Source organism: Sus scrofa, chromosome X, assembly GCF_054392235.1.
Source record: "Sus scrofa isolate SSC_HxYL_T2T_F1_AM1 chromosome X, Sscrofa_HxYL_maternal_Yorkshire_Landrace_v2.0, whole genome shotgun sequence".
Taxonomy (NCBI): domain Eukaryota; kingdom Metazoa; phylum Chordata; class Mammalia; order Artiodactyla; family Suidae; genus Sus; species Sus scrofa.
The window spans coordinates 24405891-24430743 of NC_139401.1; the positions used below are offsets into that span (position 1 = coordinate 24405891).

The 24853-nt window shown below is 42.7% G+C and overlaps 1 protein-coding gene and 1 non-coding gene across 7 annotated transcripts in view; one reads left to right on the forward strand and one right to left on the reverse strand.

The window, feature by feature from the left end:
- Positions 1-24853, forward strand: part of POLA1 (DNA polymerase alpha 1, catalytic subunit) — a 303907-nt gene that overhangs the window by 354 nt on the left and 278700 nt on the right. For all 6 annotated transcript variants that reach the window (XR_014835833.1, XR_014835834.1, XM_085008764.1 and 3 more), the window contains exons 2-10: positions 5057-5181; positions 9057-9153; positions 10189-10269; positions 19047-19162; positions 20383-20445; positions 21306-21398; positions 21845-21932; positions 22229-22430; positions 22523-22701. Coding sequence is in view for 4 of the 6 variants with exons in the window: in XM_085008764.1 (XP_084864890.1) it covers positions 5057-5181; positions 9057-9153; positions 10189-10269; positions 19047-19162; positions 20383-20445; positions 21306-21398; positions 21845-21932; positions 22229-22430; positions 22523-22701 (1044 nt within the window). In the remaining 2 variants the exon portion in view is untranslated. The remainder of the gene's footprint in view (positions 1-5056; positions 5182-9056; positions 9154-10188; positions 10270-19046; positions 19163-20382; positions 20446-21305; positions 21399-21844; positions 21933-22228; positions 22431-22522; positions 22702-24853) is intronic.
- LOC146394511 (U6 spliceosomal RNA) lies at positions 12199-12305 on the reverse strand. Its single transcript, XR_014835925.1, has one exon. It is a non-coding gene; the product is annotated as a U6 spliceosomal RNA (small nuclear RNA).

Consider the following 24853-nt stretch of genomic DNA (forward strand, 5'->3'; position numbering starts at 1 on the left):
TCACTGCGGATCTCCGCACTTGCCTGCTTTTCTTTTTATTTCTTTTGGTGACTCTCATCCCACGTGCTCTGCAGGCACACCTTCATATGATTGGCCTCGGTGGGGCAAAATCTTGGCGGAAAGTATTTCCTTACTCCCGCCCCAGGTGTCCGCTTGAGGGCTGGGGCAGAACGGATGTGTGCCCTCCCCCTTTATAGAAACTGCTGGCAAGATTTTTACGCATTTTAACTAAGCGGGAAAGAAAGCTCTAAGTGCTGTCACCCAAAGATACAAATGCGTTTCATCTTTTTATGTAATGGGTTTCTACTAAATGCATTAACAATTTTTCTTTCAAATTCTATGGAAAGTTCTTCAAGTGCCGCTTAGAAATAGTGTTCACAATCTAGTCATCTCTGGTGAAGCTTCTAAAAAAAAAGTGCATCAGTTCAGCAGCATTTCGGATACTCTGTATTACTCAGTTTCCAGTGATAATCTTCCGTTTCCAAAAATAGAATACAACAATGCAAATGGGTTTGTCTGATTTCTGATTTTTGAACAGTGCAACTGAAATGTGACTTCACTGAACTTCTACCTTAAAATCAGGTGCTTCACTCTCTTAGCTCAAGCGTCACATCTCCTGTCACTCAGATACATCACCATTAATGAGAACTTGCTTCCTAATCAGCTTCCTTTGCATTCACCTAGTTGTGAATCACGGATTTCAATTTGTTATTCTAGCCTCTCACTTTTTTAAAAAAAAAGACAATTTATTTTGGAGAATCAACTAGCCTGGATTACAAATGGGATGTAGGATGTGAGTACGTGAATGGTTTTTGTAGTCCTCCATCAGTGATAAGCCCTTTTCCTCACCCCCAAAACTATACGTCATCTGTGAACATCAAGAAATCACTCTTCGCAGGAAACTGTGCAATCTTGAGATCCCTCTTAAGTCATGGTGTTGATTAAGTAGTGCCTGGGGACTTGTGACTGGAATTTTTCCTTTAGAGCCGACCTTGAAAGATTGTTGCCTGAAAGATTGTTGCCTGAAAGACTGTTGCAGGCTAGTGTCTCTCTGCTTTGGGGGAGGGTGGGGGTACCCCAGAAGATAATTTTGAACCAGATATTTAAACTTTGCTAACTGGATTTTTTCATGTTTGTTCTTTTTTGCTAACTTACCTATTTGAAGCATTGGAGACATACTCCAAAACGGAAAGTTTAGGTCTTTTCCCCCCCTTAAGTATTAGAAGGCGGAATGGCAGTGAAAAGTTGAAAGGTGTATCACTAGTAGTTACTGTATATGAAAATGGATCAGGGAGAGTTTAATAATAGTAATTTTAAAAAAGCAGGAATTCCCGTTGGGGCTCATCGGATTAAGAACCCGACATAGTGTCCTTGAGGATGTGGGTTCCATCCCTGGCCTTGCTCAGTGGGTTAAGGATCCGGCATTGCCGTGAGCTGTGGTGTAGGTCACAGACACGGCTTCGATCTAGTGTTGCTGTGGCTGTGGTGTAGGCCGGCAGCTGTACCTCTGATTCGACCCCTAGCCTGGGAACTTCCATATGCCTCGAGTGCAGCCCTAAAAAGACAAAAAACAAAACAAAAACCAGAAAGCAGATACAGTGGTTCCTTCATATACCTATAGGTATAGGCGTTCTATCAGGCTTTGGTGTTAGAATGGACATGGTTTTTGTCTTCATGGAGTTGAGATGGTAAACATAATTATATGTGGTGCTGTATTGAGGCTCTCCTCAGAAAACTGACTTTGCTTAATTTTGCTTTCTAGAAGCTAGACCATGTTATTGCTGAGTGTGGGGTGGTGGCCTATGTGTGTGTGACTACCTTGCATCTGTGTACATACACACATACATTAATTGAGCTGCTTCTATATTACTGAGTACAAAGTGAGTCAAGCATCTTCATTTACTCCTTAACTTTATGAAGCAGACATGATTATCTTCATTTCACAGGTGAGGACCCTGGGGTTCTGCATTAGTCCTTAGGTGTAAGCTATAGGAAACAATTCTAGTTGATGCCAACAGGAAAGGAATTTCTCAGAAGGATATTGCAGTGTTCAGATACTCAAGAGGGCTAGTCTGGGAGCAGCTTGGCTAGGAACGGTGATTAAAATCATGCTGCAGAACTGATCCAGGGAGGAGGGTGTTGCCAACCATGTCCAAGCACTTGAAGTTACAGTTTGTACCGTGAGACATTGCTGGCTTTGTTGCTCCGGGTACTCAGGCCTCCTGTAGCGGTTGCAACCTCTAGAATCTTCCTTGAGCCCTTCCCCTTTCCTTGTCACCATAGCTTCTGACTTAAAGTCTGAGCAGGTGTTCCTAATTCGTAGGACCCCTTTTATTTGCCCATGCCCCAGCCCCAAGCATGTCTGGGAAGGATCAACTGCTTTTCAGCCTTGTAGAGGGATGTGGGCTCTGGATCTCATCAAGGCTTGTTGTGGGGGTGGGAGGATTTCGCAAACAGGTTCAGATGCTGGGCAGTTTAAAAGTTGACACCTGGCCATGGTGGCACAGAGAGCTTAACCGGTGGTCTCATGTTACCCAGGATATGGCAGAACTTGGTTGTGCTGCTGCTTTCGAATCTCCCATCCTCCCATTCACTCTTCGCTCTCCTGTCCAACTTTCCTTCTGCATTGGCTTCCTCTCGCTGTCTGAATACACCTTGCATTTTCATCCCTTTGTGCTTTGCCTCATGCCTTTTCCTTTGCTTGTGCCGCTTGTCGCTCTGTATTCTGATGGTGAAATTCTGTGTTGGAAACCTCCCCTGTGAAGCTTTCTCTGATTTCCCAGGCAACATTAATGGCTTTCTTTTCTGCTTCCTTAATACCAGGTTCTTACCTCTTACATGGTACCATCTTTATACGATGGTGGGAGCCTCAGGCCTTTATGCTTTCCTTGACTGGGAGTCCCTTGAGGACCAGCAGCTCTGTCTTACTTGTCATTGTACCCCAAACCCTTAGACTGGCACATTGTTGCCTGTGGAGTAAGTCTTTTTGAAGACCTGTAGAATAATTTTGTCAGAATAATCTGATAAAAGAGTCCAGGGCGTCTTGAGGGAATACCCTGAGGCCAACTTTTCCCTCTCAGTGGTCTTGTTCAGTAATCTCCTGGAGCCTTTTTGTGTCAGCCTGCTTATAATTTTTTGAAATCATTTGAGTGACACCCAAGATTTTGTGGCTGTCAGCATTAAGTACCTGCATTCTTTAATTTTTACTTAATGCCTTTCTGAAAATGGATTTAAAAGTCAAATGTGAAAGTCAAACAATAGGCTGAGATGTTACAAAGAGATTCCATTTCCAGAAAGCTAGGGAAAAAAATAGGATCTCTAATTATGCCACACCTTTAAGATATGGTTTTCAACAGTTTATTGCCAGCATTTGGTACATGTCTGTAAATTGCATCTTCTATTTCATTCAAACACTTAGTCAAACAGCTTCATGTTGTTATGAACGTTCCAGTGGGGTTGGAGCTTTTAGGATGCCTGTTATCAATACTTCCCCTTTTCTGTGCTCTTTTTTTTTTATAAAATAATAGCACCAAGTACAATAAGACACTCAATTTCAGACTTATGTGCCAGTCGTGGTGAGCATCAACTCATGGCTGCCAGGCGGCACTGTCTTGCTTGACTTGATTTTTCGCCAGCTGGTATGTGAAAGTCTCCATTCTGTGGATGAAATCTTTTCAGTATGTGTTTATGATGATCAAAAGCATGAATAATTCAAAAGTTGAATGAATGACCACTGAGGCCCTCGGGTACTTCACTAATTTTCCACAAAAGATTTTAATCTTTGTAATTTTTTTTTTTTTTTTTTTTGGCCATGCCAATAGCATGTGGAAGATCCCAGGCCAGGGATCAAACCCAAGCCACGGCAGTGACAACACCTGGATCCTAAACCCACTGTGCCACAAGAGAACTTCTTGATCTTTGTAATTTTTGACTGTCATGCTCTAATGTCGCAGCCAACTGCTCGAAGCCTGGAAATCAGTGGTAGAATCAAGAATCTCCTCAGAGCCATCTTCGTTACATTCTCCTGATTTATCCTTCCTTTGAAATTCTAGACATTTTATCTGAACCTCTTGTTAGGGTATGCTTTACTTCTAAAAATTGTTTTAGAGTTAGTTGCTACTTACTGGCTTACCTTGTTTTATGGTGCTTTGCTTTATTGCAGTTCACAGATACTGTGGTTTTTTTTTTTTTTTTAAACAAATTGAAGATTGTGGCGCCTCCGCATGAAGCAAGTCTACTGGCGCCATTTTCACATTGATGTTTGCTTATTACTTCATTTGTCTGTATCGAATTTTGGTAATTCTCACATTTCAGATTTGTCATTATTTGTTAGAGTGGTCTGTGATCAGTGATCTTTCATGTTACTACAAGTCACCGAAGGCTCAAATGATGATGAGCATTTTTTAGCAACAAAGTATTTTTAATGGAGGTATATACTTTTTTTTAATGACATAAGGCTTTTGCACACATAATAGACTCCAGTATAGTGTAAACATAACATTTATATGCACTGGGAAACCAAAAAAAAAAAGAAAAAGAAAAAGAAATTCGTGTGACTCACTTTATTGCTATCGCGACACTCACCTTATTGGTGGTGGTCTAGGACCCGAACTTGCCTTTGTGTCTTGCAGAGCGCCTGGTACTTTGCAAAGAGAGGGTGCTCCTTAAAGCCTTTCAAATGTTTATTGATGGAATACAAAATGAATTGTCCTCTTATAGCTACTTATGGGCTATCATCACCAGTGGAAAGGTTACTGATCTCCCTTCTTTAGTGTCTCCAGGGAATATCAGTTGAATTTGGAGTTTTTCTCTTTTTGGAGGACAAAAATAACAGTTGTTGCTTCAGCTGAAAATTTCTGAGGAGCCATGGGAACTGGAGATTCAGTCCTGAGCTTGTAAATTATTTACACCGGAAAAAGTATACATTTGTGTAACATGAACATTGTATACTACATGAACATTGTATATTACTATTGGCTAAAAACTATTGCTTTGTTTTTGAGGGAAGATGGCTGACAGTTTTGTAACATCTCATGCAAATTTGGCTTTTCTACAGCTATGTCAGATTCAGGGAGTCTTGCAGCTTCGCGATCCCGGCGAGAGAAGAAATCCAAGAAAGGGCGACAGGAAGCTCTAGAAAGACTGAAAAGGGCTAAAGCTGGTGAGAAGTATAAATATGAAGTAAGTAACCATTTTTCTTTTTTTTTTCACTTGTAGTTCATCTGTTTCATAGCCTGTAGCTAATCCTTTGTCCACTTTGTCACTCATTAGAAATATGCATTTATTTCAGACTTCTTATAACAGTAATTTTTAAATACTGAGCACATATGGGCATGAAGTAGATTTAGATGATGGGTGATTACTCAACCCTTAGAGTTCCTGTGAGACACTTTACAGATGCTTTTAAAATTTAGAAATTTGGAGTTCCTCTTGTGGCTCAGTGGTAAGGAACCTGGCTAGTATCCACGAGGATTCGGGTTTGGTCCCTCGCCTTGCTCAGTGGGTTAAGGATCCAGCATTGCCATGAGGTGTGGTGTAGGTCGCAGACTTGGCTCAGATCCTGAGTTGCTGTGGCTGTGGTGTAGGCTGGCAGTTACAGTTCTGATTTGGCCCCTAGCTTGGGAACTTCCACATGCCTTGGGTGTGGCCCTAAAAAGACAAAAAAAAAAAAAATCTGGAATTAAAGTAACTATATATTTTTCATTTTTAAGCACACTGCATCTCTGCTAAGTTCCATAGCTTTGTTGGGGGAACTTAGAGATGCCTTTACTTTACTCACAAGGTATTGAACAGTCTAGCTGAGCTCTGCTTCTTCTTAGAGAGAATTATTCTTCCTCATCTCTTATGCGTGGGGAGCGTGGGAGGACTGGACCTTCCCTCTGCTGTGTACTGCGTGTAGGATAGAATGTGATGACCTTTTGGCTCTTTCCCTCTACCCATTGTTAATGGGCTGCAGGTAAAAAAAGCAGAGTGGGAGTTCCCGTCGTGGCTCAGTGGTTAACGAATCCAACTAGGAACCATGAGGTTGTGGGTTGATCCCTGGCCTCACTCAGTGGGTTAAGGATCCAGCGTTGCTGTGAGCTGTGGTGTAGGTCACAGATGCGACTCGGATCCCGAGTTGCTGTGGCTCTGGCGTAGGCTGGCAGTAACAGCTCCGATTGGACCCCTAGCCTGGGAACCTCCATATGCCGCGGGAGCGGCCCAAGAAATGGCGAAAAGACAAAAAACAAACAAACCAACAAAAAACAACAGAGCAGCTACCATCCACACAGCATTGTCTAGCTTCAACTCCAGTGCCCCAGCGTTTTAACTGCTTTGGGGCTAGAAAGTGATTAATTAATACTAAAATAATAATAAAAACAGCAGCCAGGGAGTTCCCGTCGTGGCGCAGTGGTTAACGAATCCGACTAGGAACCATGAGATTGCGGGTTCGGTCCCTGCCCTTGCTCAGTGGGTTAACGATCCGGCGTTGCTGTGAGCTGTGGTGTAGGTTGTAGACGCGGCTCGGATCCAGCGTTGCTGTGGCTCTGGCGTAGGCCGGTGGCTACAGCTCCGATTCAACCCCTAGCCTGGGAACCTCCATATGCCGCGGGAGCGGCCCAAGAAATAGCAACAACAACAACAACAAAAAAGACAAAAAGACAAAAAAAAAAAAAAAAACAGCAGCCAAAGCAGTTTTTCAGCTGACACTGTTCTGAGTGCTTTTACGAATATGTTCATTTATTTAATCCTTCCAATAACCGTATAAAGTTAGGTAATGTGATTAACAGCATTTCACAGCGGAGGTATCTGAAGTCACAGTGGCAGAGCCTTGACTGGAACCCACCCAGGCAGCCTGGCTTCAGAGTATGTATGTTTAGCCATGTCCTATTCTATATGGGGCCATTAAGCAAGTGGCAGAGGATTTTTGTTGTTTGGAACCTTTCATTCAAGTTAAGTGCATCAACCAGATCATAAAGGGTTGCTAAAAGGATTACAGTAAAATAAGAGTAAGGCGTTTTGAATGTAAATACTTCTATAAGGGTGTTCTGTGGGGCATTTCTGATGTTGACACAATGTGACTGATTTCTCATTAATCACTGATGTTAATGGCATGGCTGGAAGAGTTCATGCCGAGCAGTAGCAGTGTTTTTATACTGAGTCAAAATGACTTTTTTTTTCCTCTCTTTGTAGGGCTGCAAATGTGGCATATGGAAGTTCCCAGGCTAGGAGTCAAATCAGAGCTGCAGCTGCTGGCCTACACCACAGCAACACCAGCTCCGAGCTGTGTCTGTGACTCACAGCTCATGGCAATGCCAGATACTTAACCCACTGAATGAGGCCAGGGATCAGATCCACATCCTCATGGAACTAGTTGGGTTCATTACTGCTGAGCCACAATGGGAACTCCTCAAAATGATTTTGTTTTTCTGTTTTTTTTTTTTTTTTTTTGTCTTTTTAGGGTTGCACCTGGGGCATATAGCATTTCCCAGGTTAGGGGTTGAATCGGAGCTGTAGTCTCTGGCCTACACCACAGCCACAGCAACACCAGATCCAGTTCACATATGTGACCTATGCCACAGCTCATGACAATGCCGGATCCTTAACCCACTGAGCAAGACCAGAACCTGCGTCCTCATGGATGCTAGTCAGATTCGTTTCTGTTGAGCCATGACGGGACCTCCCCCAAAATGATTTTTAAAAATAGTTTTCTGGTGTCCTCTTTTTTGTTTGCCCCCATGGCATATGGAAGTTCTCAGGCCAGGGATTGGATTCAAGTGTCATCTGAAGCAATGCTGGATTTTTAACCCATTGCTCCAGGCTGGGGATCAAACTGGTGCCTCCACAGAGACAAGCCATATCATTAACCCCCTTCACCACAGCAGGAACCTCTCTGATGTCTTTTTGATAGTATATGAATTGCTTAAATGAGAGACAGAATATGCCTAAGAGACTTCAGTCAGCAAAAATAACCTTGCCACTTCCCTCTCCCCTCGAAAAGAAAATTGGTCAGTACAGTAATATTAATTGGACTTGTTTGTGTATGGGTTCTCAAAAAACTTAATTTGATAGGACCTGTAATTTCTGTTAACAAATGGTGAAAGGCCAAATCAATATTTGCCAGTGATCCCTATAGAGTATATTAAACAGGAGGTGAAAACTAAGCCTAATCCTGTCATTGTCATAAGCCCTGCAGGTGTGGCAGAAATGCAGTCAGCTGCCCATCAGGCTCTCAAAGCTCTGTGTCCAAGTGCTTTTTTTTGCCAGAGTCTTAGCTCCTCCGGTAGTAGGTCATTTCCTCCACACCCCCGCCCCACTGGAAAAGGCAGAACTCTCAAGAGAAGGGGGTGCTTTTTTAACTGGTATCTGTAAGTTCTCACCACCTAGTCCACCAGATTCTTGTCTGGGATGTTAATGGCTGGTAGTTGGTGGTGATCACACCATGTGATCGCAGGCTGGGCCACTCACTCTGCACGTTCCCTCAGGTTATAAGAGCTGAGAATGGTGGGGGATCAGTAGTAATACGGGATTGCTCAAAAGCCATTCCTAGCGCACCTATTCGGTGTAGAGTGTATTTGTTTTGCTGATTTTTGGAGGGGCCTGGATGGGGGAGATTTTCCTTTGGCATTCTGGTTGGGCAAACAGTTACTGAGATGGTTGTCTATTTGTAGAGCACCATCAGCTGGTGGAGAGGGAGGTGACATGTCTTAGAGGTTTGCAAAATACAGGAGAAACCAGTCTAGAAATTCCAAGTGAATAATCCCAAGCAGCTAATGAAGAATTGGCTATAATTCAGTTTGTTTTTTATGAAGTAGATGAGTAATTGATGGTGTGACAAGTGTATTATGCTAATGGAATCATTTAATATCTTATATTAACACCCACCTAAAAGGAATACTAAGTTAATTGATGTCTATTTAAGGAAAACCCTGCAGTGGTGTTGAATGTCAGAACTCATGATTTGGTTGCAGCTCCTCCTCAGGCTGCTGTTCCACTTCACATTTGGCAATTTTTTCATCAGAATTGTTTAACACTTTCCCTCCACCTGAAGCTTTCTCAAACTTGTGTGATGGCAGGTAGAGGACTTCACAAGCGTTTATGAAGAAGTTGATGAGGACCAGTATTCGAAGCTGGTTCAGGCCCGCCAGGATGATGACTGGATTGTGGATGACGGTACGTGGGAAGAAACGGACTACGAGGCACTGGGGCAGTTGCTGTTTATAGGTTCTCATGCATTGGAGTTACTGCTTTGCTTGGGCAGATGTAAGGCACTGTTAAGATCATACCTTTGGTTTGGGTTTGCCTCGATTCGGAGGGTATGGAGCAGAACAATAGCAAGTTTACTGAGGGGCATTTTGGAGAAGCCAGACACATCCCTCAGGCTGTAGTCTAAATCCTCCAGGAAATGGCTGTAGGAATTGGGAAGAATCACGTGCCTGTGGGGTATCCCCATTGATGGACCAGAAGAAAATTCCGTCTCACGGAAGGGCTGTGAGGCTGCTCTTGTGAAGAGTAACTTGGGCAGTGGAAAGCCCCAGGCAGAGGCTGGTCCCCATGTTCTTGCCGCCCTTGTGGAAAGCTGACCACAGCGGGAAGGGGCGAGTATAGATTGCTCTTGCCACCATATGTGTTGTTCCTACTCTAATAGGACTCAGCTGTACTGCTAGCTTTCCCTTGTAATCTAAGGTGCTTTTCTTGAGTCTTTTTATGCCTTTGGGAGAGTAGAATTACTGTAAAGCATCCTATTGTGGCAAACTTTGATCCTTTGGGCCACATTATTTCTGCACTTCACCTCAGTAGGCATGTATACAGTTGACCCTTGAACAACATGAATTTGAACTGACTGGGTCCACTTATATGTGGGTAATTTTCAGTCACTGCGGTACTGCATGGCCTCTGGTTGGTTGAACCTGCTGATGTGGAGGAACTGTGACTACCCATGGCCGACTATAAGTTATATGTGGAGTAGCCTCCACGTTGTTCAAGAGCCGACTCTATATCCTTTGGTTTTGACTCAGAAAATCTGTGTGGATGCTGTGTTTCATCTGACCCCTGCTTGAACAGGATTTTCTTGTACTTAAAAATGGCCTGGGCAAGGAGAGTATCTGAGTGGGTATAAAAGGGTTTTTTTTAATCTTTTTGTCATGGTTAAAATATTATTGGCCACTTTAAGAAATTTGATCACAGTAATATATATTGTTCTTCCAGATGGTATTGGCTATGTGGAGGATGGCCGAGAGATTTTTGATGATGACCTTGAAGATGATGCCCTTGATTCCCAAGAGAAAGGTACCTGCAGTTCGTTTTTAAGAGTACCATTGTAAGATTAAAGAATTGTCTAAAATTTCAGGTGACTTGGTCCTTTGACAGTTTCTTTAGGGGAAAAAGACTTACCATAATTGTGTTCAAATATAAAAAATGTTCTAATATTGAAAGAAACATAGCTATGTAGAAAATTAAACACAAAAAGTGGAAACAGTACTAGGAAATGAAATTTCATGTTTCTTATCCAAGGATTTTAGTCTTACTTATTTTGCAGTTTTCAGTCCTGTGGTCATTTTAGACTTGCTGATTTTGAGGTCCGCAAGAATAAGGAATGTCTTTTTTTTTCTCTCCTGAAGCAATGTGCTTAGAATTTTACCTCTTTATTTTTGGCCATTCCTATGGCCTGTGAAAGTTCCTGGGCCAGGGATTGAACCTTCACCTCAGCAGCTACCCAAGCTGCTACAGTGACAACACCCAATTGTTAACTCACTGCGCCACAAGGGAAATCCAGAATTTTAGCTCTTTGATAGAAGTATAGTACAATAACAAGATTTAGAATGTACAATGTACAGTTATCAACCTGCTTTGTTTAATTGAAATTTAAAATGATATGCATGGATGTGTCATATTTTCTTAGTTACATCATCTTTCAGAAGAAATTTTTTTGAGCAAACAGGCCTGATTTAGTTCCTATAAAATGAGAGGGGGAAAGTCTCTTTAGTGTTTTTTTTTTTGTCTTTTTGCTATTTCTTGGGCCACTCCCTCGGCATATGGAGGTTCCCAGGCTAGGGGTTGAATCGGAGCTGTAGCCACCGGCCTACGCCAGAGCCACAGCAACTCGGGATCCGAGCCGCATCTGCAACCTACACCACAGCTCACGGCAACGCCGGGTCCTTAGCCCACTGAGCAAGGGCAGGGACTGAACCTGCAACCTCATGGTTCCTAGTCGGATTTGTTAACCGCTGTGCCACAATGGGAACTCCTAGTGTTTGTTTTTTTTTTTTTTTTGATTTAGTTTGTTATTACCACCAAGTGAGGTAGATCACTAGTCAACACTGTGGCCTGCTTACAGCTGATTTAGTTGTGAACAGCTTTATTGAGAGATAGCATTCCCCACAGTTCCCTCTTTTCTTTTTTTTTTTTTCTTTCTTTCTTTTTTATTTATTTATTTATTTATTTTGGGTCTTTTTATTTAGAGCCGCACCCACAGCATATGGAGGTTCCCAGGCTAGGGGTCAAATCAGAGCTGTAGCCACTGGCCTACGCCACAGCCGCAGCAGTGCCAGATAAGAGCCACATCTGCGATCTACACCACAGCTCATGGCAACGCTGGATCTTATCTCTTTTAGTCTTACTTAGTGTAGGGCAGCACCATCCCTTCTATGTTCCCCTTTTGGCCCAGTGTCTTTCATGACATCGACTTTTTAAAAAAATATATAATTTTTTATTAAAAGTATAGTCGATTTCCAATCTTGGGCCGATTTATGCTTAGGGCACAGTGACTCAGTCATACATATATATCCATTTTTATTTATTTATTTGTGGCTGTGGCTCTGCCTGTGGCATATGGAATTTCCCAATCTCAGTGACCTGAGCCACTACAGTGACAATGCTGGATCCTTAACCCCCTGAACCACAAGGGAACTCCTAGACTTTTTTTTTTTTATGTTTTATATAATGATTTTTATTTTTTTCCATTATAGCTGGTTCACAGTGTTTTGTCAGTTTTCTACTGTGCAGGATGAAGACCTAGTTACATGTCTTTTTTTCTCACATTATCATGTTCCATCATAAGTGACTAGACACAGTTCCCAGTGCTATACAGCAGGATCTCACTGCTAATCCATTCCAAAGGCAATAGTCTGCATCTGTTAACCTCAAGCTACCATTCCATCCCACTCCCCCCTCTTGGCCACCACAAGTCTGTTGTCCAAGTCCATGATTTTCTTTTGTAAAAATATGGAACGCTTCACGAATTTGCGTGTCATCCTTGCGCAGGGGCCATACTAATCTTTTCTGTATCCTTCCAATTTTAGTATATGTGCTGCTGAAGCAAGCACATATATCCATTTTTTAAAAATATGCCATTGACATTTTTAAAGAGACCAGGCTGGTTGTTTTGTTGAATGTCCAGTCTGGGATTTGCCTGATTGCTTTTTTGTGCTTGGGTTAAATATTTTGACAAAAAAACAATTTAGATGAAGTTGTGTCCTTACCACTCATATCAGGGACGCATAACGTCAGCTTGTCGCACTACTGGAGATACTGAGTTTAATCTCTTGGTTTAAGGTGATGTTTGTCAAATCTCTTTCTTGAAGCTACCTTTCTATCTTTGTAATTAATGCAAATAGGGATGATAATTTGAGACTGTGTCTGTATCACTTTTCTCCACCAACTTTTATCCAGTGCTTTCATCATCTTCTGATGATCCTTACTCTCCTTTTTATTTTTATTTTATTTTATTTTATTTTATTTTATTTATTTATTTATTTTTTTGTCTTTTCTAGGGCCGCTCCTGAGGCATATGGAGGTTCCCAGGCTAGGGATCGAATCGGGGCTGCAACTGCCAGCCTACGCCACAGCCACAGCAACGTGGGATCCGAGCCGCGTCTGCGACCTACACCACAGCTCATGGCAATGCTGGATCCTTAACCCACTGAGCGAGGCCAGGGATCGAACCTGCAACCTCATGGTTCCTAGTCAGATTCCACTGCGCCATGACAGGAACTCCGTTACTCTCCTTTTTAAAATTAGCACTTCAGACTCATGGATTTAAATTGAACTGCTCTTAGAGTTCAATATCCATTATCATCATTTTTCTTTTTGATGTTCAAATTATCACATTTGGCGTGGGAGCCCCTTTGAGCTGGCTCCTGTGTCCTTTTGATATGGCCCCATCCGTGTCTGTGCGTTTCCTTGCTATCTGGGCCAACAAGAGTTTCCAGGTTCTTGTATGATTCCTGTCCCGGACCTGGAATCAACCATTTCTCCCAAGGATTATGGTTCCTTTTAGTGAAGAGTGGAATTCAGATCTGGGGAGGAATGTACTCATTGCTACTGGGATGTAATGGTTTCTAGGCCCTTTCAGTGAACAGCACTAGGAGATTTTATGTACATCTGTCCTGTGAATGCATACTGATACATTGCATTCAGATGTGACTTCACAGGGTACTTCATCTGCCCCAGTCTGTATTTGTACTTATCTCCCCCACCCCCTGCCAAGTGAAAACCCTTGTCTCCTAAGATATACAGAAGATAATTTTAGGAATTTTAGAATTACTAAACCCATACCTCTACCAACAACCTTTCTAAGTAAAGTTTGTTTCTTTGCAGTTTTTATTTGTTCTTGGCATGTATCCTAACTGAGGGTGTATAGTGAGAATATTGTACTCAGAAGCTGTAGAAGTAATTTTTTTTTCTGTGTTACGTTATCAGTTGGCTACACAGGTTCATTTATTTTTGTTTGTGTTCGAATTTAGGTTCTTAAAAATACCCTTTTGGGAGTTCCCGTCATGGCTCAGCAGTTAATGAACCCAACTAGTATCCATGAGGATGCGGGTTCAATCCCTGACCTTGCTCAGTGGGTTAAGGATCTGGTGTGAACTGTGGTGTAGGTCACAGATGTGGCTCGGACCCCACATTGCTATAGCTCTGATTTGACCCATAGCCCAGGAACCTCCATTGCTGTGGGTGCGGCCCTAAAAAGACAAAAGACAAATAAATAAATAAAAGATCCAGTGTTGTCACTACAGCGTCTTGGGTTGCTCCTGTGGTGTGGATTTGATCCCTGGCCTAGGAACTTTTGCGTGCTGCAGGCATGGCCAAAAGGAAAAAGAAAAAAAAAAGAAATAGACTAGATAAATCTTACTCTCATCCCTCTAGGCTTTCTACTTCATCTCTTCCCATCTCCATAGGTAGTCATTTTTGTTATTTCTAGTTATCTTTCCTGTGTTTCCTTTTCCAGCAGATAAGGATGGACATATTTGTTTCATGTGGGATATTATTTATTCATTCATTAGTTAAATTAAGAATTTGTGAACCATCTTCCTGGTTTCTGCCAGCTGTGTCATGTAGGAACTCTATGCACATGGTACCAACCATATGGTAACTGTGGCTAATTGTGTGTTCCTAACATTTTCTGAGTCCATGAAGAAGAGAACGAAATGGAGCCCATGTGCTTTTTCACCTCCCTGAAGTGAGGAAGGCTGGGTTAGAGTTATGGCATTGTTGTTAATTGTGTCATCTTGAATGAATCCCATCCCGCTGCTGAACATCAGTTTTGTCAGTTGTAAATCAGGAGATTGAACTGGACAGGGAGGGTCTCAAGGAAAAGACCCTTGCCCTGGTCATCTCAGTGCTGATCACAATAGCAGGTGCAAAGAAATTATGTGGTATTTATTGAGTAAATGGACTATCTCTGTGTTTCTATAATCATTCAGTTACTTCCCAGTAATAGTGAAAAGAATGACTTGATATTCTGAAGGAGAACTAGTCTTAGAAATCTGTTCCACGCTTAGCCACCATTCATGCACAAGCCCACTGTTTCATTGTCCTTCCTGAGGGGCCCAATAATGTCCCAAGATTTTCGGAAGGGGAATGGCATTCTGCAATCCACTTTAAACGCCTAGAGGAAATGAGAGAGTTTTGCCTGGAAGTAAAAGGTCAAATCTTTACGTTGTGCATACAATCCCTGGCATGTTGTTTTCAAACATAGGCAGAAAAATAACTAAATCCCAATGAAGAAAAAAAATCAGTAGGAAAATGAATGAAACAAATCAAAACAGAAGCCCTAAAATTGTGGAAGAATAAACTGTTCTTCCTGTTTTTTGTTGTCCTTCTACCTAAATCCTGTTAACCTACAATGGTGAAATTAAAGCCCCTTAATCGAATGATGAAAGTGCCAAGTCCTAACCATTAGGCCACCAGGGAGTTTCCTTGACCTGCTCTTTTGATATTCTTTATTAAGGGCCTGATTTTTTTCTTTTTGCCAAATATTTACACCATTAATTCTCTTTTCAAACTGTTCCAAAATATCTCTTTAAAAATTAAATTCTCCCGTCTTACATTTTCCACAGATGTTCTACAAGTCTTTTCACAACCTTAGGCACATGAACAATACATAACAGAAAATTTATCATTTGTGACATTTAGTGCATTAACAGTGTTTGCGACCATGACCATTATCTCTAGTTGCAGAACATTTTATCACCCCAGATGGAAACCCATACCCATTAAGCAGTCATTCCCCAGTCTTCATTCCCTCAGCTCCTGGCAACTACTAAATCTGCTTTCTGTCTCTGGATCACCTCTTTTGAATATTTCATACAGTTGGAATCATGCAGTATGTGACCATTTATGCTTGACCTTTCTCATTTAGCATAATGTTTTCAAGGTTCATTCATGGTGTAACATGAATCAGTACTTCATTCCTTTTTAGGGCTGGGTACTATTGTATTGCATGGAGAGACCACATTTTGTTTATTCGTTTATTAGTTGATGGGCATTTGGGTTGTTGCCATCTTTTGGTTACTGTAAACAGTGCTTCTATGAACATTTGTGTACCAGTTTTTGTTTGAACACTTGTTTTCAATTCTTTTGGGCATATACCCAGAAGTAGAATTACATGTATGTATTTTTATTACCTTTTCTTTGTTACACAAAAGGTATTTTCTGTAAATTCGTACTTTCTGTCTTTTCACTTAAGATATCCTGAAAATTTCTTTTTTTTTTTTTTTTTTTTTTGTCTTTTTGCTATTTCTTGGGCCGCTCCTGCGGCATATGGAGGTTCCCAGGCTAGGGGTCGAATTGGAACTGTAGCTGCCAGCCTACGCCAGAGCCACAGCAACTCGGGACCCGAGCCACGTCTGCAACCTACACCACAGCTCATGGCAACGCCGGATCGTTAACCCACTGAGCAAGGGCAGGGACTGAACCCGAAACCTCATGGTTCCTAGTCAGATTCGTTAACCACTGCGCTACGACGGGAGCTCCTGAAAATTTCTTCATATCAGCACATAGAGAGCCTTCTTTCTTGCTTGCTCATTTCTGTATAGCTGCATAGTATCCCATTGTATGTAGGTACCCTGGTTTATTCAAGTGGTTTTCTTGAATGGATATTTAGAGTCTCAGTAATTACCTATTACAGATAATACTGCATTGAATAAATGTGCATATAATATTTTCCTCAGGGAAAATTCCTAGAGGTGGGATGGCTGGCCCGGGGAGTACAGGCACGTGATGGACGTTTCATGAGATACTGCCAAATTCGTCTCCAGAGGAGCTGTCCCCTTTTACTCTCCCATGAACAATGTACGAGTGTCTCTTTTCACGCCATGGCCTTGCCAGTGGAATGTGTTGTCCAGCTTTTAAAATTTTGCCGCTGCGATACTTGAGAAATGACCTCTCCATGTGGTTTTCATTTGCTTTCTTTTATACAAGAAATCGGGCATCTTTTTGTAAAACTTAATAGCAGTTTATGTATTTTTTATTTTTTTTAATTTTTATATATGCATATATTTTTGTCTTTTTTTTAGGGCCGCACCCGCAGCTTATGGAAGTTCCCAGGCTAGGGGTTGAATCGGAGCTGCGGTTGCCGGCCTACACCACAGCCTCAGCAACGCTGGATCCTTAACCCTCTGAGCAGGGTCAGGAATTGAACCTGAGTCCTCATGGATACTAGTCAGATCTGTTACCACTGAGCCACAATGGGAGCGCCTTTTTTTTTTGAATGTTTATGTATTTTGTAATGTGAACCTGATGTTTGTGGTTATTGTCCATATTCCTTTTGGGTTTCGGCCTTTTTTTTTTTTAATATTGTGGAAATTGTTTTATTCTCTGAAAAACTTACTGCAAAATTTTTCTCCTCTTTCGTCTTTAAACTTGTTTTTGAAATACTTGAATTTATCAATCCTTTTTTTTTCTTGCGGATGGATTTTGAATCATAAAGATTTCCCACATCCAGGTGCAAGGAATTTGCCTTTTTAAAAAAGATTAAAGTGCTTGTATAATTTCGTTTTTAAAACTTTGACCTGTGGCCTGTTTGGTGTTTATATTGGTTTAGCTCATTACAAATAGGTAGCCAACGCTAATTATTAAAAAGTCCATCTTGGAGTTCCCATTGTGGCTCAGTGGTTAATGAATGTGACTAGCATCTATGAGGACACAGGTTTGATCCCTGGCCTTGTTCAGTGGGTTAAGGATCCATCGTTGCCATGAGCTGTGGTGTAGGTCACAGCCGTGGCTCAGATCCTGTGTTGCTGTGGCTGTGGCGTAGGCCAGCAGCTACAGCTCTGATTGGACCTCTAGCCTGGGAACCTCCATATGCCACAGGTGCAGCCCTAAAAACAGAACAAAAATTTATTAAAAAAAAAAGTCCATCTTTTCTCCAGTGATAGGAGATAGCACCTTGATACTGTGCTAAATTTCTGTAAGTAATTGCATTTTTCTCTGAACTCCATATTCTCTTTCATCTGGTCTGTGTAGTCACATGCCACTACCACATTATGTTAACTATTCTTTCCGGGAGTTCCTTTGTGGCTCAGCAGGTTGAGGATCCAGTGTTTTTTTTTTTTTTTTCTTCTTTTTTTGCTTCTAAAGGCCACACCTGTGGCATATGGAAGTTCCCAGGCTAGGGATTGAATTGGAGCTCAGCTCTCAGCCTATACCACAGCCACAGCAATGCCATATCCGAGCCGCATCTGTGATCTACACCACAGCTCACAGCAATGCCGGTCCTTTAACCCACTGGTTGAGGCCAGGGATAGAACCTGAGTTCTCATGGATCCTAGTTGGGTTCATTATCGCTGAGCCACAATGGGAACTCCCAAGGATCCAAAATTGTTATTGCAGTGGCACCTGGTTCGGTCCCTGGCCTGGGAACTTCTGTATGCCCCTGGTGTGGCCAAAAAAAACAAAAAAACAAAAAAAACCCTATTTTTTCTAGGTTTATTTATTTGGTTTTAGGTCGAGACTGCTCTGGGATGCATCAGAAAGCAAGAGTAAAATTGGCAGTAGTAGAGGAGTTCACAGGTGGTTTCCACATGACCATAAGAGAAAACATATGGCACAAGTTGTTCTTTACTAAGCAAATGTCTCCGCTGTTTAGTGTTGCTACGACATGTTGCCTGTCACTAGTCACTCTTTCTCATAAAATGGAAATTAGGATGCTACACTACTGTGAGTGGTAATCTTGTTTTTTGTAGCTGAGTTTTCCTGTCAGATTGAGTGAATTGCTAAAATGATGATCTTATGGAGGCTGCTAGGCTAATCCCCTGGTTCCGCCAGATGAGCTCGATCTTTTTATTTCTATGGGGGGGGGACCCCAAAATCTGTGCTGCACAGTAGGCCCTCATTGCTTATCCATTTTAAATATATTAGTTTGCATCTACCAACCCCAAACACCCAGTCCATCCTACTTCTTCCCCCTTGGCAACCACAAGTCTGTTCTCTATGTCCTTGAGTCTGTTTCTGTTTTGTAGATAGGTTCATTTGTACCATATTTTAGATCCCACACCTTTGAAAAAGGTTTTTATTCACATTAACAATAGCAATTAAACAGTCACACTTAATGACTCATCCTGATCTTTAACTGGCATTTCATCACTTTTTGTAATAACAGCCCAAGCTTCACTGAATTTAGCTCATTTTGAAGATTCTTTCCTGTGTACCTTGCATAAGATCTCATAGCTTTGTGTTTTGGATTGTTAACAAATTCTCATATACAGAGGGCAGGTGGCTAGGCTTTTGATTTTCCATTTTGATTTCTGCTGGTGTGTGTTTCTAAATCAGTTCTCTTCCAACAGGAAAAGATGACAAAGCACGAAACAAAGACAAGAGGAACGTTAAGAAGACTGTGGTGACAAAACCAAATAATATCAAGTCAATGTTCATTGCCAGTGCTGGGAGGAAAACTGCAGATGTGAGTCTCATGGTTTTCTTTTTTCTTCTTTGATTTTTTTTTTTTTTTTGACTGCACCTGCAGCATGTAGACGTTCCCGGACCAGGGACTGAACCCAAGCCATAGCTGTGACAATGCCAGATCCTTAACCCACTGAGCCACCAGGGAATTTCCTCATGTTTTTTTCTTTTTTTAAAAAATTGTTTATTATAATTGATTTATAATGTTCTATCAATTTCTACTGTACCTCACAGTGACCCAGTTGTATATATAAATGTACACACACACACACACACACACATTTTCTCACATTATCCTCCATCAAGTTCACAAGTGCTTAGCTATATAGTTCCCTGGGGTGTAAAGCAGGATCTTGTCACTTATCCATTCCCTCCCCCGCCCCCTGGCAAACACAAGTCTGTCTTCCATGTCCATGATCTTTTCTGTTTTATAGATAGATCATTTGTGCCATATTTTACACTCCACATATAAGTGATATTATATGGTGTCTGTCTCTCTTTCTGACTTACTTCCCTCAGTATGAGAGACTAATTCCATCCATGTTGCTGCAAGTGGCATTATTTTGTCCTTTTTAGTGGCTGAATAGTATTCCACTGTATATATGTACCACATCTTCCTAATCCATCCGTCTGTCCTCATGGTTTTTTTTCCCCAATGTTTTACCTCTTCCTTTGTGAAGCAAAGAGTCCTGGTTCTTGATAGTTCACCTTTCCTGTCGAATTCCCTATAGCTCTAAAAAGATACTCTCATGAAGTCTGCTAGGCTAACCCCTGGTTCCAGATGAGCTTGGTCTTTGATTATATTTAATATTTGATTATAGAGAGAATAGGTATTCTCTATGTTTGAACTCAGATATTTGAGTAATATTTTCCCAGTCTTAATCACTAAGTCGGACCTAGAGCTCTAGGTGAATTGAGGCGCCTCAGTGATTGTGACTTGGAGATAGAAGAGCTAAACTGGAGAGCTGAATTGACAGTGTGTTCATTGGTGATTAGCAGGAGGATTATGGAATGAGGCTGAAAATAGAGGGTGGGGGCTTGGGATTTAGGAGTTCTATGTAGGCTGCCGATTGTTAAGATCCGTGGCTAGTAGGCGAGCCCTCAGAGTGAGGGATGAGGAGGCAGGAACTGACTGGCTTGCTTCCTTTCACTGACAATGTGGTCTGGGTGAAAATGGGAGGTACGGGGCTTTCTCATTCTGCCTCCCTTTGCAATTTCCAGAAAGCTATTGACTTGTCCAAGGATGATCTGCTAGGTGACATTCTACAGGATCTGAACACTGAGGTAAGTGAATCTCTAGGAGTTGTCAGATATTCAGGGGACACACTGAAGAAATAATTCAGTAATTGTACAAAACAGACTCTTGCAAAAATTCACCACAAAAAAATTCAGTGACAACAGCACCACCACTGGAAGAAAAACCCCAAGTAAACCCCAAAACCAAAACAAAGCCCTTCAGATTGGTTTCTTTTCACCATTTTAGGTGAGTAGTTTGTAGCTGTCACAGGCTCCGATTGTGTAGATTGGGCTGTGTGGGGATGTGTTTGAGGTGGTTAGAATACGCACACGAGTCAGTTCTGGGAAGGCACACTGCCTCCGCTCAGTTGCTGTGGTGTACGTTCCCGAAATAGATTGAAGCCTGTCATTCTGCACAATCAGGCGTGAGATCCTCGCCTCGAATTCCGAGTGGGAGTGAAGGAAGAATTGGTGAGCTGTCCCTGATAGAACTCGGGTTCAGCGGTACCAGAATGTGCACTTGGATTGTTTCACAGAAAGACTAAGCTCCGATTTCGAGATGTCCTCCTTTCTGAGTGACCCTTGATTAAAATGACTAACACCAACACTGTGTAGTTTGAGCTTGACAGTTTTAAAATGAAATATTCTGGCAGGGTAAGGGAGCAGTATGTTAAGTTCTAAAAAGAAAAAATTGGTGAGGGATGGATTCAATATCTATTCTGGTTTTCTAGTGAGTCTGTGGTATTGTTGCTATAGTAACCTCATTGCGCGACTATAGATCTGTGGGGGGAGCAGGGAAGGAAAAAGTGCTTTGCTCATTGGGGCTTCAGTGGGGGAAGAAGAGTACTTTTTGTGTCTTGTGGTAAACCAAGCATGGCAGTGTATGTTTGTCTTACCCCTCCTTTTAGACACCTCAAATAACTCCGCCACCTGTAATAATATCGAAGAAGAAAAGATCCAGTGGAGCTTCACTGAATCCTTTCTCTGTGCACACCCCTAAGGTATAGTGTGTGGAAATACCTTCCATCTTGATTTATATTATTGCTTAAAACTTATTTTGTTGCTTTTCTATGTGAGGGAAATGCCTTTGAATTTGTTCTTGATTTTTGTTTTAAATTAGGACTCCCGTTTCATTACATACTTTCACGTATTTCAAAAATAGCATGTGCCTGCTTTTTTCATAGTAAATTTTGTAGTAACTAGTGTGTGTTTATTATAGGTTTTACCACTGTGCTAAATGCAATAATTTTCCTCCTGGAAACAAGTGTGTGTGTGTGTTTTTTTTTCTGGTAAACCTCGGTAATAGTAAAATAATTGGAGCTGTTACATTAATAATACATAAAATCGTTTTATAAATGGGAACTGTCATTATCTCTGGTCAGGGTAGGACAGTTGCATATTTTTAGTATGCAGGTCTAACTGACTAAACATTTAAAAACATTTACAGGCAGTTCCTTCAGGAAAAACCATTTCTCCAGTCTCAAGGAAGGAGCCTTCGTTAACTCCTGTTCCCCTTAAATGTGCTGGATTTGCTGGTAAGTCTGGTGGCGGGCAGAATTGGAAGGGCGTTTAGTGGTTACAAAGTGCTGTCAAAAGGTGGAGGCCCCACGAAGGAGGACGTGGTGGAGGCGACTTTGAAGGGATTGCAATAGCCAGTTTCAGTGGGAAAGATTTGAATTCGTAGCAGGAAAAGTTAACAACCTCCAATTTGGAGATTGAAGAGAAATGCAAATATGGTGTGGGAAAAGGGTAGGCTGCTGTTGGAGCCTCGGGGAAGCTTTTGTGCTCCGTGGCAGCGGCATGTGATGGGAATGTGTGATGATGCCCGCAGGCGCGCCAGGGCCGGCCTTGCGGACAGATGACAAGGAGGAGTCAGGGCCAATGGACTTTGAAGATGGCGACTTCGATGAGCCCATGGAAGCCGAGGAGGTGCATGTGGAGCCCGTGGCTGCCAAGACTTGGGACCAAGAGAGGGAGCCAGCAGAGGAGGAGAAACAAGAGGCAGATCCTGGGAAAGGGACCACGTCCAATTTGTAAGAGCATGTTATGACTTGCGTGGCTGGCTGGTGATGCGACTGTTACTCTGTGGGGTTTTGAAAGGTTTTTGAAAATGTGATTTTTGCAGAGGAAGTTATCTCCCGGATGTCTCTTGTTGGGACATTGACCAGGAAGATGACAGCAGTTTCTCAGCCCCGGAAGTTCAAGTGGATTCCAGTCACCTCCCACTGGTGAAAGGGGCAGACGGGGAACAAGTATTTCAGTTTTATTGGCTGGATGCTTATGAAGATCAGTACAGCCAACCAGGTAATCATGCATACAGTAACTGAATGTCTTTAAGACAGCATAGGGCTTTTCCCTGCAGTGCCGTAGTGATTGTCATTGGCACAGGCCTGCCCTCACATAGGTACCTAACAGGGCAATGCTCATTGACTGTAAAGTGCATGAGCCACATGGATGGAGAGGAGTTGTGGTGTGACTGGTCCTTACAGAGGCTTAGTCCGAAAACCAGTTACTTGTGGTTTTGGAAGGTGTGCTTGTGGTTCACCATTGACGTATATGAACTTACTGGATTACACATGACTTGAAGTGGCATCAGTCATTACTTTGTTCCTTCAGCAGTTTGAACACCCGTTGTCTGCTAGGCACTGAAATGGGGTGAACAAGCTGGACGGATTCCCTGTTCTCATGGAACTTGTGTTCTAGTGGGCTGGGAGGAGAGGCAGTAAATAAGGTAAGTTGATAAATGGTGTGAAGGCAGTCAGTTGGGCGATGGCCAGGGACGGCCTGGGTGAGGAAGTGACCATTGGGCTGCGATTTGAGGCATGTTCAGAGCTGAGAAGAGAGCATTTCACACTGAGGAACCTTTGAGCGCAGAGGCCTGGAGAGAGAAAGGAGGAGGTTTGCGGTCTTGCAGCAGAGCAATCCAGTCATGAGATTGGTTGAAAATGGAGGAGAAAAGGATAGGGAAGGACCTTGAAAGCCATCCTCAGGAGTTGTGATCTTATTCTAAGAGCAGTGGGGGGTTTTCAGTGTGGGGTGAGGGGGTGGAGGGGACCCATGCTCGGGTTTACATTCTAACAGGACCCCTCTATTTATGTGGAGAAAAGCCTGCGGGAGGGCTGTGGGGGTGTGTACATCCGGGGCTGGAGTGGGGAGTGCGGAAGCCCTTGGAAATCCGTCCGTCCGTGGCAGGTGTGCTGGTACTTGCACTGATGGTGGCTTTGGAGAAGGAAGAGACGTGAATGCCTTTAACGTGTACTTTGACGTGAACTCGTTGATGGATGGATATGGAGGTTGGCAGAAAGGAGGAATGGAGGCTGATGCCCAGGTCCTCCTCCAAACTGACTCACGAAGAGCCAGGAGGCTCTCTGGCTTACTTTTGGGCTCCTTTGAGCCCTTTTTCAAAATGCGCTGGGCAGGATAAGGCATGTCAGATTCATAAGAAGTAACAGTATACACCCTTAAACAGAGTTGTCTATTCAGATTCATTTCTGGATCTAAGGGTAGATACAAACTGCATTTGTCAGAGTAGTTTCCTGGAGTCTGCACCTGGTGAAATTCAAGGGCGTATCTAGATGTTAATAAAGCGAATTATTGCAGAGAAGCAGCAGTGCATTTGCCGCTATTACCAAGTTTACGTCTTGAAGCCTTGTAGCAGTGTGGCGTAAGAATGGCTAACGAAAGTGGATGGATGAGTAGGAAGTGCCTTAGTATTAACCATCAGACTTGAAGGCCAGGTTTGCCTTCAAGATAATCAGGCATTGACTTGAACTGGGGAAATGTTCATGGTCTGTCAGACGGGAGGCAGCGGCATAAACCTGTTCTGCTTTTCTAAGAGTTGAAACTCTTACAGAGCCACGTGAATAGCCAACTGCCATGTGTTCGTTTTTAGATAAAGATGTAAGCAGTCTCAGAAATGGTATCTTACCTACTGAACCCAGGGTAGGATGACTGGGTTAGACCCTCCCAGCTCTTGGACTACTTTGTTACTCACTGGTGCAAGGTAGGCCAGCAAGTGTCATGACATGAGGCTTTGCAAATTAATCCCCATGCATCTTCTGAAACCCAGAAGGCTGCCCCATGGTGCAGCTTCAGGGTACATGATTTTCACATGTGCTTCCTGTGACCTCCTTGAAGCACAGCAGTGTGGCTGGTGCTCACAAGAGTTGGGTGACATGGTGGGTCTGCCCTTCCCAGTGCTACCCCCTGGGCTTCGCTCCATGCTGAATTTTATTTCCTGACTTGATGAATGGTCCCATCCAAACCAGAAGCCTGGGAGGCAGCCTGGAGTCGCCCCCTTTTCCTCAAATCCATCACCAAGTCTGCCTAGCTTGCTCCTCCTAAATTAGACACGCTGTCTGCTCTTTCTGCTCACAGCTCCCACCCTTGGGCCCTTCCTGCATACCGCAGCCAGCCTCCTAATTGATTCCCTCTCCTGTCACCCCCCATATCACAG